We start from the raw sequence: 13,033 nt of genomic DNA on the forward strand, positions 1-13,033 counted from the left end.
TTTTTTTTTTTTTTTTTTTTTTTTTTTTTTTTTGCGCCGCTTGGGACGGCAAAAACCCTGGAGCCGGCCCTGTGTGTGTGATAGCTCCGCCAGCCCCCAGGGTTTGTTACAGCCCAAGGTTCATTATTGTGAAAGGCATTCTAGCATGGGTGTACTGTATACATTTAATGTATCCTTCAGTATTCAAGATGACTTGATACAGTCAAAGTTGTTTGGAGTCTCCTGTATCCAAGAATCTTAGTGCAGTATAACATTAGGAAAAAATTAGGGTTATCTCACCTTCAGATCCAAACAGTGTGTCTTCAGCCATGGGGGAGGGATAGCTCAGTGGTTTGAGCATTGGCCTGCTAAACCCAGGGTTGAGAGTTCAGCCCTTAGGGATCTGGAGCAAAATCAGAACTTGGTCCTACTAGTGAAGGTAGGCGGCTGGACTCAATGACCTTTCAGGGTCCCTTCCAGTTCTATGAGATAGGTATATCTCCATATATTAGCCATCTTGCAGCTTTAAGGGCAGTGTCATGGGGTCCACTCACGGCACATTGCGCTGCCTCCTGGTGGCTCTGGGAATTAGCTCTTGCCAGGCGCTGCCCTCATCTGGCAGTGTCTCTACCTGTCGTCATGCCCTGCAGAGGAACTGCAGCCTCCTCTCTCTGACTCCTGAGAGGGGTAGGGGAGCCCGGCTTCTCTTAGGGCCCTCATTGCCAGAAGTTGCCCGTCAACCAAAGAAAAAGCAGGCCGACCGCACTGCAGATACTGCACCAGGGTCCAGACTTGGCTAAGGCCCCAACACCTAAGGGCAAGCTGATCATGGGACTGCCCCATAGGGCAATGGAGCATCCTCGGTCACTGGACCGCAGACGCAGATACCCATCTCTGGCCTAGGACCCCGACACTGCATCTCCGGTCAGAAGACCCAAGTCCCTGACACTGCGCTCTTCCCCTACGAGACATGGGACACTGGAGTCGAGGCACCGGTCCCCATGCCACCAGTACTGGCGAGCTTCCTGGCAAAGATTATCACGGCCTAGGTCACCTTTGCTCAAACCATCTCCCAGACGTTGGTCCCCACCTGGGCAGGATCGCTCCCTGCCGTGGCACCGGTCTCCATCTCCCTGGTACCGCTCGTTGGGCAGGCACTGATCCTCGCTGGTTGCCGACCAGGGTCAGTCAGCAAACTCAGGCCTTGATGGCTCTGCCCTGGATGCTGGAAGGGCAATGGTTGGAGTTGGATTGGGACCTGCGAAACCCATGCGGTATCTGCAACTCTGGCATGGCAGCAGGGACAGTGGCCTGCTCAATGGCCATACTGGAACTTGTGGGGTGTGCCTGTAATGCCAGTCCCATATTCCCACCAGTCCTCCCTGGCTGCCTCAGACAAACTGCTGTTGGCATTGCTGGCACCAGAGTCGGAACATGGTACCGAATCAGACCCGGGGGCAGCGCCTTGGACTCCAGCACCCAAGGAGCCGTCCCTGGAGAAGGAAGGGGAACCTGGCCCTCCCCCGGCGGGGCAATCATCGTCATCAGCTCCAGACAAAGCAATGGCGGGTCCCTCCCACACGGGCAGTCCCCCTGATGACTTCAAGGAACACCAGGCTCTCCTTAAAAGGGTGGCTACCAACTTGAACTTAAAAATTGAGGCCGCAGAGGAGATTGATGACCTCTTTAATGTTATATCCTCCTCCACCCCAGCCCGGGTCGCACTATCTGTCCACTCAGGGTTCCTTAAGATTGCCAAATCGCTGTGATAGACCCTCTCTTCCATTCCACCTACGTCTAAGATGTCAGAAAAGAAGTATTATGTCCCTGTAAAAGGGTTTGAATAGCTGTATGCACACTCTCTAGCAGCATCACTGGTCGTGTCTGATGTCAGATGCTACCGGTGTGGTGCTCTGCTTGCTCCTATGTTGATATCACTCGGCTGCGTGCGTGTGTTCCCTCTGTGTGCGGTCCCAGCTCTGCAAATAGCTGACACAGCAGACCCAACGAGAACCCCCAATGACCACAGACTCTAGTAAGGTACGAAGGCACCTCGGCCAGGTTTATTGCGACCCTGACACAATTGCAGTTCCCCGTAGATTACTTAGTCTACCAGGCATACTACGAGAAAGTGCCGCTCGGCAATGGACTCAGCTCAGTCAGTGGCGGGACTTTCCACTGCCCCCTCGGCCGGACAAAGATACCGCCCCAAGGATACATTCTTATACACAGGTACAAACAAGTTATACATCACTCCTGACGTATTGAGTTGCAACCCCTCTACTCAGCAAGGTGCAACCCCTCTACATAGTAAGGTGCCGCCTCTCACCTTGTACATGTTGGTTCGATCAAAACAACTTTATCCATCATTTTACCCTTTTGCCCCTGTCATTGGGATGGGTCGGCCTGTTCCATGTTATCTGTGGAATGTTCCCGTATGGTATGTCTCGGTACCATGTTTATACTTTAACTTTACTAGGTGAATATATATCTATGCAACATCAGCCCTTTTCCTGCCAGCTTCTATAAGCAGGGCCTGCCTCTGGCTCACAGCTTAACTTTGCTTTATGTTGTCAAAGTCTTGACCATTACTTTAGTTCAGGCCTTAGGCCTCATACCGGGCCTCTGATACCAAGGTTTATATCTCAGGGCCGCTTCTTACTACAGTGTCCGCTGTTAATGAAAGGGACAGGCAGGGCCAAGTCAATGACACGCTGAAAAACAAAGATGCCAAGAGACTGGATTTATTTGGCAGGATGATTTATTCGACGGCCAGCCTGCAATTTCGGGTGTCTAACCACCAGGCCCTGTTAGGCAGGTACAATTTTAACCTGCCGGACTCCCTTAACAAATTCAGGAGCGGCCCAGGAGTTCGCTGCTCTAATCAACGAAGGCACAGTTGTGGCAAGGGGGCCCTCCAGATGGCCTGGGACACTACTGACTCAGCGGCTACTGTGGTTGCCTCTGCGGTGGCCATGAGACGCAGCTCCTGGTTGCAGTCCTCTGGGTTGTCCCAGGAAATGAAGTCCACTATTCAGGACCTCCCATTTGAGGGGGTGGGGCTCTTCTCTGAACTCATGGACTTGAGAGTCCACAGCCTTAAAGACTCCCGTGCCACTCTCTGCTCCTTGGGCCTCCATACTCAATAGGCCAGGAAGCCGTTCCGCCCTCTGCCTCCACAGTCTGGGTCCTGGGGGACTCTTCAGCTGAGCACCTACAGGAGAAAGACCCCTTGTTTCTATCCTAAGCGGTGACACCTGTCATCTTCCTGTTCGTCTGCTCAGCCTGGCCTTTCCAGGAACCAAGGAGACCAGAAGCAGACGTTTTGAGGGTGCCCTTGAGGATGACGCCCCAATCACTTCCCAGGATCCACCCTTCCCCTCTTTCCTGGACCGCCTCTGCCTCTTCCTATTGGCCTGGTCTTGACTAACTTTGGACCATTGGGTGCTCGAAGTAATATCCTCAGGTTACACCTGGCTATTTGTGGCCAACCCTCCGTCCCACCCTTCTTCCCCATCCCTTTTCAGAGACCCTTCTCACGAGCAATTCCTCGTCTAAGAGGCAGAAAACCTTCTGCACCTGGGGGCGATGGAGGAGGTCCCTTGGGATGTGAAAGGAAAGGGGTTCTACTCCCGCTACTTCCTAATCCCAAAAGCAAAAGGGGGCCTCGGACCCATTTTGGACATGCGTCGCTTCAGTAAATCTCTCAAGTAGTTGAAGTTTCACATGGTCTCCCTTACCTCCCATCATTCCCTCGCTGGATCCGAGAGACTGTACGCTGCCTTCCACTTGAAAGAGACATTTCCATTTTTGCAGAGCACAGGCGCTTCCTTTGTTTTATGCTGGGCCAGCGCCATTTCCAGTTCACGTCAATGCCATTCGGTCTCACGTCATCCCCAAGAATGTTCACAAAGTGCATAGCACAAGGGGCTGCTTACCTGAGGTGCCAGGATGTTCAGATTTACCCAGACCTTGACGACTGGCTGTCATGGACTCACAGATCGTGCCCACTCTTGTCCCCGTGCGATCCGTCGGGGGGTGCCCCTTTCAGTGAGACAGCCCTTCTTGGGGGTCCACTCTCTCTCGGGGTTAAGGCCCTCCACCTTCTGGAGCCGCACCTCTCTGAGCCTTAGCACGTCTGTCTCTCGTCGTGGGCCCCCTCCAGGGAGTCCACTCGCTCTGGACCCCTGGGGCCTCCACCCCCTGAAGGGGATGATGCAACCCTGTTCTCTAGACTGGAGTGACTCTCAGACAGCATAAAACAGGAGGGTTTATTGAGCGTTGAACACAGCACAGGAAACTCTCAGGGCCTCAGGCCTGGCCTCCCTCAGCACAGCACATCCAAGTCTACCCAGCATCCAGGTGGGCTCTGCCTGCTCTCTTTCTCCAGCCCAGAGTCCCCCTGCTTCCCAGCTGGGCATCTGATATCACCGGCCTCAAGCCCTGCCTCTGTCCATTGTCTTCTCTCCAGGGAAACAGGATCATAAACTGGGTTGCCGGGCCTCCTCTCCTTGCTTCTGTCCTCTGGCTGGAACCGGCTGGTTAGGTCATGGGGTCCTCTCTTTACAGCCCATTGTACTCCCTCTGGCCAGAACCGTCTGTGACTCCTGAGCTGGGTCCTTGGGTTGTCAGGTCACCAGTCGCTGGGGTGTCCATCCTCCAGGCCATTGGCTGGGGTCCCAAGTTCCCTCTCCGGTCCTCTGTAACAACAAACTCCCTCTCCCTTCACCTCGTTAAACCAGTAACACCCAGGGACACTGAGTCCCACTCCCTCTGCATGCAAACCATTGGAAAACCAAGGAAAACACAAGAAAATCCCCCACTTTGTCACACTGGCTAATAAAGGGCCAGTCTCGGGACCAGCTGCGGCAGCATCTCGATCTGGTTTGTTCCACCTGTCACGACCTGGGGCTGTTAATAAATGAGAGAGTTGACCTTAATTCTGGTACAATGCATAGAGTTCATTGGAGCAGTCATCGACTCTGCTCAAGCCAGAGCCTTCTTCCCCGAGGCTTGGTTCCAAGTCATGGCAGACTTCATCTTGTGCATGCGAGCCCACCCTCTTACTGCTCACACATGTCTGCAATTATTGGGCCACATGGCGGCCTGTACTTATGTGGTCCAGCATGTGTGGCTCTGCATCGGGCCCCTGCAGGTCTGGCTGGTCTATGTCCCCAACAGATGCAGATTGGACCGGGTGGTCAGGGTCCCGAACCACGTACTGTCGTCACTCACCTGGTGGCAGAGTCCTGCATTGGTGTTGGAGGGAGTTCCCTTCGCGGCTCCATCCCCGTCAGTGAACCTCATCTCCGATGCCTCAGACCTAGGGTGGGGAGCCCACCTTGGTGATCTCAGCACGCAAGGTCATTGGTCGAATCACGATCGCTCCCTACACGTCGTCGGGGAGCTCAGAATGGTTTGGCTGACTTGCCAAGCCTTCCTACCTCACATAAAAAGGAGGGTTGTCCAGGTACTGACGGACACTACAGCGGGTATGTTCTATATCAATAAGCAGGGCAGAGCCAGATTGTCTGCCCTTTGTTACGAAGCCCTGAGACTCTGGGACTTCTTTTTCCAACACGACATCCATCTCTTAGCCAGGCACCTCCCCTGGGCCAGGAACGCTTTGGCAGATCACCTCAGCATGACCATCTTGTCTCACCACGATTGGTCTCTCCATCCGGAAGTGGTCACCTTCTTCCTCCAGAGGTGGGAGACTCCCCAGGTGGACCTGTTCGCGTCCAGTCAGAACAGGAAATGCCCAGTTTTCTGCTTGATTTGGGGGATCGACAGGGGCTCCCTGTTGGAGGCTTTTATGCTCCTGTGGTCTGGGGCTGTGCTGTACGCCTTCCCTCCCAGTGCTGTTGATTCACAGGGTCCTCATGAAGATCAAGCAGGACAGGGTGAAGATGATCCTCGTAGCAACGGCTTGGTTGCGCCAGCACTAGTTCTGTACGCTTCTGAACCTCTCAAGTGGCTGCTCCAGTGCAGCTACCGCTCAGGCCGGATCTGCTGTCCCAAAACTATGGCAGTCTTCTGCATCGGAACCTAGAGGTGCTGCACCTCACTGCTTGACTGCTGCATGGTTAAGTGCGGAGGAGCAGGAGTGCTCGGCTGCTGTGTGTTTCTAATCTTCTGTTTCTAATGTGGCTTGAAGTTGAGCATCTCTGTAGGTCCTTCAAACATGCAGGAGAATTGCCATAAATCAGGTTGGTTTGGTATCGGGCCAGCCAGAAGAGACTTCTGATTTCGCCATGTCTAAAAATATTACGATGATAAAATACCATAGTTGTTTTGAAGTATTTTATCAGGAAGTGCAAAGTGAGCCACTTAACAAGTAATCTTCTCTCTCTTAAAGCCTTAATTTTATAGCCCTAAAATCAATGGGAATTTTGCCACTAACTTCAATGGGTGAAGGATCAAGCTTTATTTGCCATTTTGCTGCATCCAATGGCAGTTGCACTAATTAAAATAGTTACATCTCTGGGATTCAAATAAGAAATTCATATATAATGACTTAGATTCTTCAATTTAAAAATAGCCCATAAAATAAATTGCATCATATGGAAAGTGGGTATTGGAATTTCATTCTAAATAATCAAAAGGCCAAACATAATACATCTTTTTATCCCCTTCAAACAAGCATTTTATTTAAATTGCACTAGTGGCTGAATGTCTTCATCAACATATTTTACTGGGCTTTTAGTTTTTCTTTGTATGTCTTGTCCATTTAGACTGTGAACTCTTCAGGGCAGGGACCATTTTTACTCTGTTTATACAGGACTTGGCCCAATTGGGCCCTGATTTTGATTGGGATCGCTTAGTGCTACTGTAATAAAAATAGTATTAATTTGCACAAAGTCCTGGGTTAATGTATGATTGCATTGAAACCCAGTGCACTCTGCTTTGGTTGGTGGGTTGTCCTGGTGAAAAGCTTGTTTCAGCCTTTGTTTTAGAGGACAGAAACTTAAAATATCAAAAGGAAAATAAGGGGGGGGGGTTCAGATTGGGGTTTGTCAGCTTTGTCTGTGTCACTCTAAATGTTTTAAGCAGAAATTTAAGCTTCCTAATAAAAGTTGACTGCTTTTGCTTTCTGGGTTTACTTGTGCATGGCTAATGCAAAGGTAAACACCTCTTATCTCAGTCGAATCAGTAAATTGTCTTTTTAGAGCAGTGGTTCTCAAACTTAATTGCACCACGCCCCCCTCTGAGGACAACAAATTACTACCCAACCCCCACAGGGGGGACTGAAGACTGAGCCCTCCCAAGTGCCACTGCCCCGGCTGGGAAGGCCAAAGCTCAAGCCCCACTGCCCCGGGTGGGGGTGGGGAGCAAGGCCGAAGCCCAGGGCCCTGGGCAGTGGAGCTTGGGCTTCAGCCCCAAGCAGTGGGGCTTGGGCTTTAGCTTCGGCCTCAGGCCCCAGCAAGTCTAACGCCAGCTTTGGCAACCCCATTAGAATAGGATTCAGACTCACTTTGGGATCCAGACCCACAGTTTGAGAACTGCTGCTTTAAAGGTATATTAAATGTTACTTTGTGGCTTTCAGCAACTGTGCAAAAGCTGAGTGTTGGGAGGGTGCAGAAAGGGTAGAATTGCATGAGCTCTTGTCTTATTTTGGACGAAGACCTGTTTACACAGAGAGTTTCACTTATATGTTGATCTAATTTTTTTTATAGATGGTTGTGAAAACATTCATGGATATGGACCAGGACTCGGAAGAAGAAAAGGAACTGTATCTAAATCTTGCATTACATCTTGCTTCAGATTTTTTTCTCAAACACCCTGATAAAGATGTGCGCTTGCTGGTAGCATGTTGCCTTGCTGATATTTTCAGAATTTATGCTCCTGAAGCTCCATACACCTCACCAGATAAACTGAAAGTAAGTTGAAATAAGCACGCATGCAGAAAATATATGAAGGAGGGGGAAAAAAAAAGGTGGTGGGGGAGTAAGGGCAGAACGAATATATTTTGCCCATTGCATCCCAAGCAAAATGATTTTATCTACTACTGGTTCCACCAGGTTACTAGTTATTTATTTTGATTTATACAATAAGTTATTTGAGAAATCCAAGGGTTTAACCTGGTTATGGGGACACAGTTTTTGTCTGCACTGCAAATTTTAACTGCTATAAAAGTTGGGAGATAACAGTGTTGTAATTAAATCTTCTAACTCACTTATCTTGTAGACGTAACAAATATAACTGGTGAGAAGCATAACTGTTGCAACTGTGGTCCCAATCTATGAAAGAGGCAAGATAGGTAAAGTAATATTTTCCATTGAACCCACTTCTGTTAGTGGAAGTTACAAGATTTCGAACTGCTGAGTCTCTGTGTATCTTGAAAGCTTGTATCTTCCACCAGCAGAAGTTGGTTCAATAAAAGATAATACCTCACCCACTTTATATCTCAGGCAGTCTGTTTCCATATATAATATTTAAAGGCTTTTGGAATTAACTTTTATATCTGTTTTCAATATGAGATTAACTAGAATATCTACTCTGCTGTCCTTGTAGTAGTGTTGGCAGGTCTATAGCTTCCACAGGATCCTTCTGTGAGACAGCAGCAAAATCCCCTCTGCCAGCACTTTTTTAAGGTAGTGATCACTAGTGCTTTCAGTTAGCATTTTCGGGTATTTCTCTTGGGATCTGTGGGACCCATGCTTGTTGACTTGGTGTTTCCAAGCCTGCACTTGTGTTCCCCGCTGCATTGTAAACCTGAGTTTACAGTTGCTGGACCTAGGTCTCAGCTGTACTAACATGTCTACACTGCACTACGCAGACCTTCTGACTCTAGTCCATTACTTGAAATGTGTCTACACTGAAAAGTGACAGGGCTTGGAGCTGAGCCACAGCGGGACTCTGACTCTGATCCACTCCTCTATCTAGGTTCTAGGGCCTGGGTCCTGAGTGTTTGCTGACTGAGTTGGACTGATGGGGAGGCTTGGGCTCAAACCAGAGTCAGAGACCAAGTTTAGTGTGTAGTGTAGAAATGCCCTTGGAGGGCAGAGAGAATTTTATTGAAGAAATATATGTTTGAAAATAGTTCAAATTATGATGGTACTCTCCACCCAACTGAGAGAGTGATCATTTCTACTGAGAATTTGAAAGTTGCAAAGTTTTAAGAGTGACCTTACTCTACATTATGTGAAATACCCATAGCCCAACTAGATGGAGATGGTTGATTGGGAAATGACAGTTTAAGCAGCTACAAAGTCATCTTTTTGTTACAGAAACTTTCCTATTAAGGCAGTTTTTAGATGACTTTACTCTTTTAGTAATGGGGGGGAAATCAATACCAGCTAAATTCCTTCTAAGCTGCGCAGCAAGCTATCAAGGGCCATGCAGGTGGTGGTTTTTGTTTTTTTGGTTTTTTTTTGTTTTTTTTAAATAGGCAGCAGTGAAAATTAATATTTAAAAAATAGTGGTGTCTTTTTGTTCATTGTCTCCTGCTCTTGGCTTTCACTTCTCTAGTCTTTCTTTGTCTGCAGATTTCAGAATTGTGCCTTTCAGAGACAAATTTGTAAGTGCATCAAAGACATGAAAAAAGAAAGGGCAGATAGTGGTATCACTTTCTTGTAAAATAGTAGTGCAGCAGACTGAGTATGACATTACACAGGGTACAATCTGAGCTGTTGAACAGTTGTGTCCCCTCAATTCACCAATCCTGGGGTGCCTTTTACACTGCTTTGCTTTGCTGTGAGAACTACTACTCCTAGCATGCAAAATCACTCCCAACTGAATTACATGAATGCTCTGGCCAGCCACTCATGATTTACATACAGGGCAACACCAACAACTTCCCAGTACCAGAACTCCTAGAAATGTGCATCTTGTACTACCCAGCTCTCTACTGGACAATATGAGCTCATATAAAGTCTGTCATTTCATCAGTGGAAAATCGTAGAATCATAGGACTGGAAGGGATCTTGAGAGGTCATCTAGTCCAGTCCCCTGCACTCATGGCAGGACTAAGTATTATCTAGATATGCACAAACTCCCTATTATAGGATATGCACAAACTTATTTCAAGTGGAGGTTCCCCAACACTTCAACCCAAACAAATGAGTTTAGATAAAACAAGTTTTTTAACTACAGAAAGATAGTTTTTAAGTGATTACAAGTAATGAGGCATAAAGGCAGATTTGGTTAAGAAGCAAATAAATGATAATATGCAAAGTAATACCTACCTTAGCAAGCTAAATGGATTCAAAGCAAAGATTTTATCTCACAATATGCTTACAGCAATCTGTAGTGACTGAAAAGGCTCCCAGCCAGGAACCCTCCCCCCAATTCAATGTTGCTTCCTTTGTCTTTCAAGCATTGTAGCTGCCATGAGTAGAGATGGGCGGGGAGGAGCCTAGGTGATTTGGAGGCCACGGTTTGTTTCTCCTTCTTATGCTCTTCTCCCCTCTTTGAGGATTATCTCCAGCTGAGGTTCAGGCAACAACCAATCTGTTTACACACAAACTCCCAGCCCTTCCACAAACTCCCAGCTGTTCCACTGTCAATATGTAAAGTTCTCGTTCACACCCTTCTTCTTGACAAAGAATGGTCACTTACCTAGGTGATAGTCTGTAATAGTTCATCTGATTATGCTGATACCTGGCTGAGGCACCCATGTGTCTGTCGCTGAAAAACTTGTTTGTGCCTGATTTTCTTAAACTTGGAGCATGTAGAATCTTATAACTTTATATGCAATGTTGATATACACATTTTACCAGGACAATAATGTTCAGTAGATTGAGTTTTCATATGGTATCTCACAAGGCATACTTTGTACAAAATTTATTGTAGCCTTGTAAAAATAGTAAATATAGGGTATAGTGTGTCACACTGAGACAGTTTATATTCATGAAATGAGTTCACAGGTGTCCTGGTTGCAGGACTAAAGACTTTTTGATACAAAGAATGACGATAATTTTCCTTCTAAATCTTTCTGGCTTTTTAATCAGGCATACATTGTTTTAGCCTGAAATTTAGGTTGGGCTTCAGCCTCTAAGGCCCACTCAAAGGTTTGTTGCCCTGTTGCCTTGAGTCTCCCATGAAAGAATCTGATATGGCAATTAATACAGTGTTGTCCTTAGGATCCACATAGAATATCCTGCAATTAGAAGGTTGTGCACAATTTCTCTTGAGGAAGGGGGAGATTTATCTGAGGAGTGATCCCTGCACTGTAAAAACTAGGCCATTTTAAGCTGTCTCGCTTTGGGCAACGAAAATTAAAATCTAGGTCTCCAATCTAACTTTTGTCACCCATCTCAGAAACTCTGTTTCTGCTATATCTTTTTTTGAGAACGTGACTGGCCCCAAATTAAATCAAAATTCAACGTCTTTCGGACAGATGTTCTAGCTCAACCAGAAGTTATGGGTTCAATACAAGAATCACTTGGTGAAATTCTGTGTTTTGAGATAAGAAAATCAGACTTAAATGTTAATAGTTGTGCCTTCTGGCATTAAAATCCTATTATTCTTTCTGGCCTTTAAAATATATGAGCACAGTTAGGGCATATAATTGGAATTATAATGCCATTATGTAAATCAATATTTTCTATCCTATTCCTTGGTATAGGTGGAGTCAGTAGTCCACCTGTTAAAGTTGTCTGACACTTTCCATTATAAGAGCCTATTTTCAGAGCCTTATAACTTTGCTGAACTTTGACCATTTGGTCTGAAATTTTCCATGCTGGATGTCTGACTCAGGCTGAAGTTATTGTGTGAAAACTCCATCCAAAATGGTTCAGTTGTTTCTGAGAATGAGGCTAGAGAAAAATACATTGTTTTGTCATTTAAAAAAATACTGGTGACATTTTCTTTGAGACTCTCTAGTGCCCCTATACTTGGGAGCAGGGACTTGAAATGTGGCAGGCAGGTGGCCTTTGTCTTTGCTGTTCCTGTGAAAATCTGCCCTAATTTGGCTAAATGATAAGACTTTGAAAAAATCTCAATTCGTACCTGTTTAGTAGAGACTGAGTTCAGCAGCTAAAATCTCCAAAGATTGTCTTCACTGACTATGCTCCATCCCCTCACAGCTTCTAGTGGAGGCTGCACATGTCCCATCCCCTCAGAGGGAGAGAATATAATTAGTCTTCTCACAGCTCCTGTATGTGCACGTGCACCATCTCTGAATATGCTCCAGCCCAGAGCTTCAGAAGCAAAGTCAGACTTACCCTGTAATGGCTACTTGGCTGCTGCAGAATGGTGTGGTGTTGGGTACCAGAACTGAGAGTACAGTAATTCCTCACTTAACATTGTAGTTATGTTCCTGAAAAATGTGACTTTAAGCAAAACAATGTTAAGTGAATCCAATTTCCCCATAAGAATTAATGTAAATAAGGGGGGTTAGGTTCCAGGGAAATTTTTTTTGCCAGACAAAAGGCATTATATACATTTTAAGCAAACAATTTAATACAGGTATAAGTTTTTTAAACAATTTTAAAGAAACAATACTACAATCATCACTGCTGAGTATGAAGCTTGGTTGAGGTGTTGGAGTCAGAGAGTGGAAGAGGATGGATTGTCCGGCTGCTCCTCTTGCTTTTCTTGCAAGCACAGGCACTGACTTTGCCGGGGGCAGGGGGCTCAACCCTCGGCCCTTCCACTCCACCCCTTTCCCCAAGCCCCCACCCTTGACCCATCTCTTCTCTCCCCCCCCCACCTCCTCCCCCTTTACTTCGCACGCTGCGTCCTCGCTCCTCCCCCCTCCCTTCTGAATGCTGCGAGCCAGCTGATTGCCGCGGCAGGAGGCGCGAGGACTTGGCACGCAGGCTCCCCCTCCCGCCCTGCCTCCTGCCTGGGGCAATCAGATGGTTTGCGTTGTTCAGGAGGCAGGGGAGGGAAGGGGACATCACTTAACGTTGTAGTTAGGAGTTACTGTACCATATGATGGAATGTGTTAGTTTTTTTTTAAAGTCTGGTAAATCTCTGTGTGTGTGTGTTAAAAGAACATTACTGAGGTTGCAAAGTTGAGCAGTCAAAATTAGGAAATGGTAGAGTTAAGATTGCCAGTTCATATGCATTATGATAGTGCTTAATTACATGATCATATACTATTTTT

General features: G+C 47.0%; 1 protein-coding gene across 2 annotated transcripts in view; it reads left to right on the forward strand.

The window, feature by feature from the left end:
* LOC112103154 (sister chromatid cohesion protein PDS5 homolog B) overlaps window positions 1–13,033 on the forward strand; it is a 222,883-nt gene that overhangs the window by 2,636 nt on the left and 207,214 nt on the right. For both annotated transcript variants that reach the window (XM_026653450.1, XM_026653451.1), the window contains exon 2: window positions 7,656–7,859. In XM_026653450.1, the coding sequence (XP_026509235.1) occupies window positions 7,656–7,859 (204 nt within the window). The remainder of the gene's footprint in view (window positions 1–7,655; window positions 7,860–13,033) is intronic.

This window comes from Terrapene carolina, unplaced genomic scaffold (genome assembly GCF_002925995.2).
Source record: "Terrapene carolina triunguis isolate 2854851 unplaced genomic scaffold, T_m_triunguis-2.0 Scaffold139, whole genome shotgun sequence".
Classification (NCBI taxonomy): domain Eukaryota; kingdom Metazoa; phylum Chordata; order Testudines; family Emydidae; genus Terrapene; species Terrapene triunguis.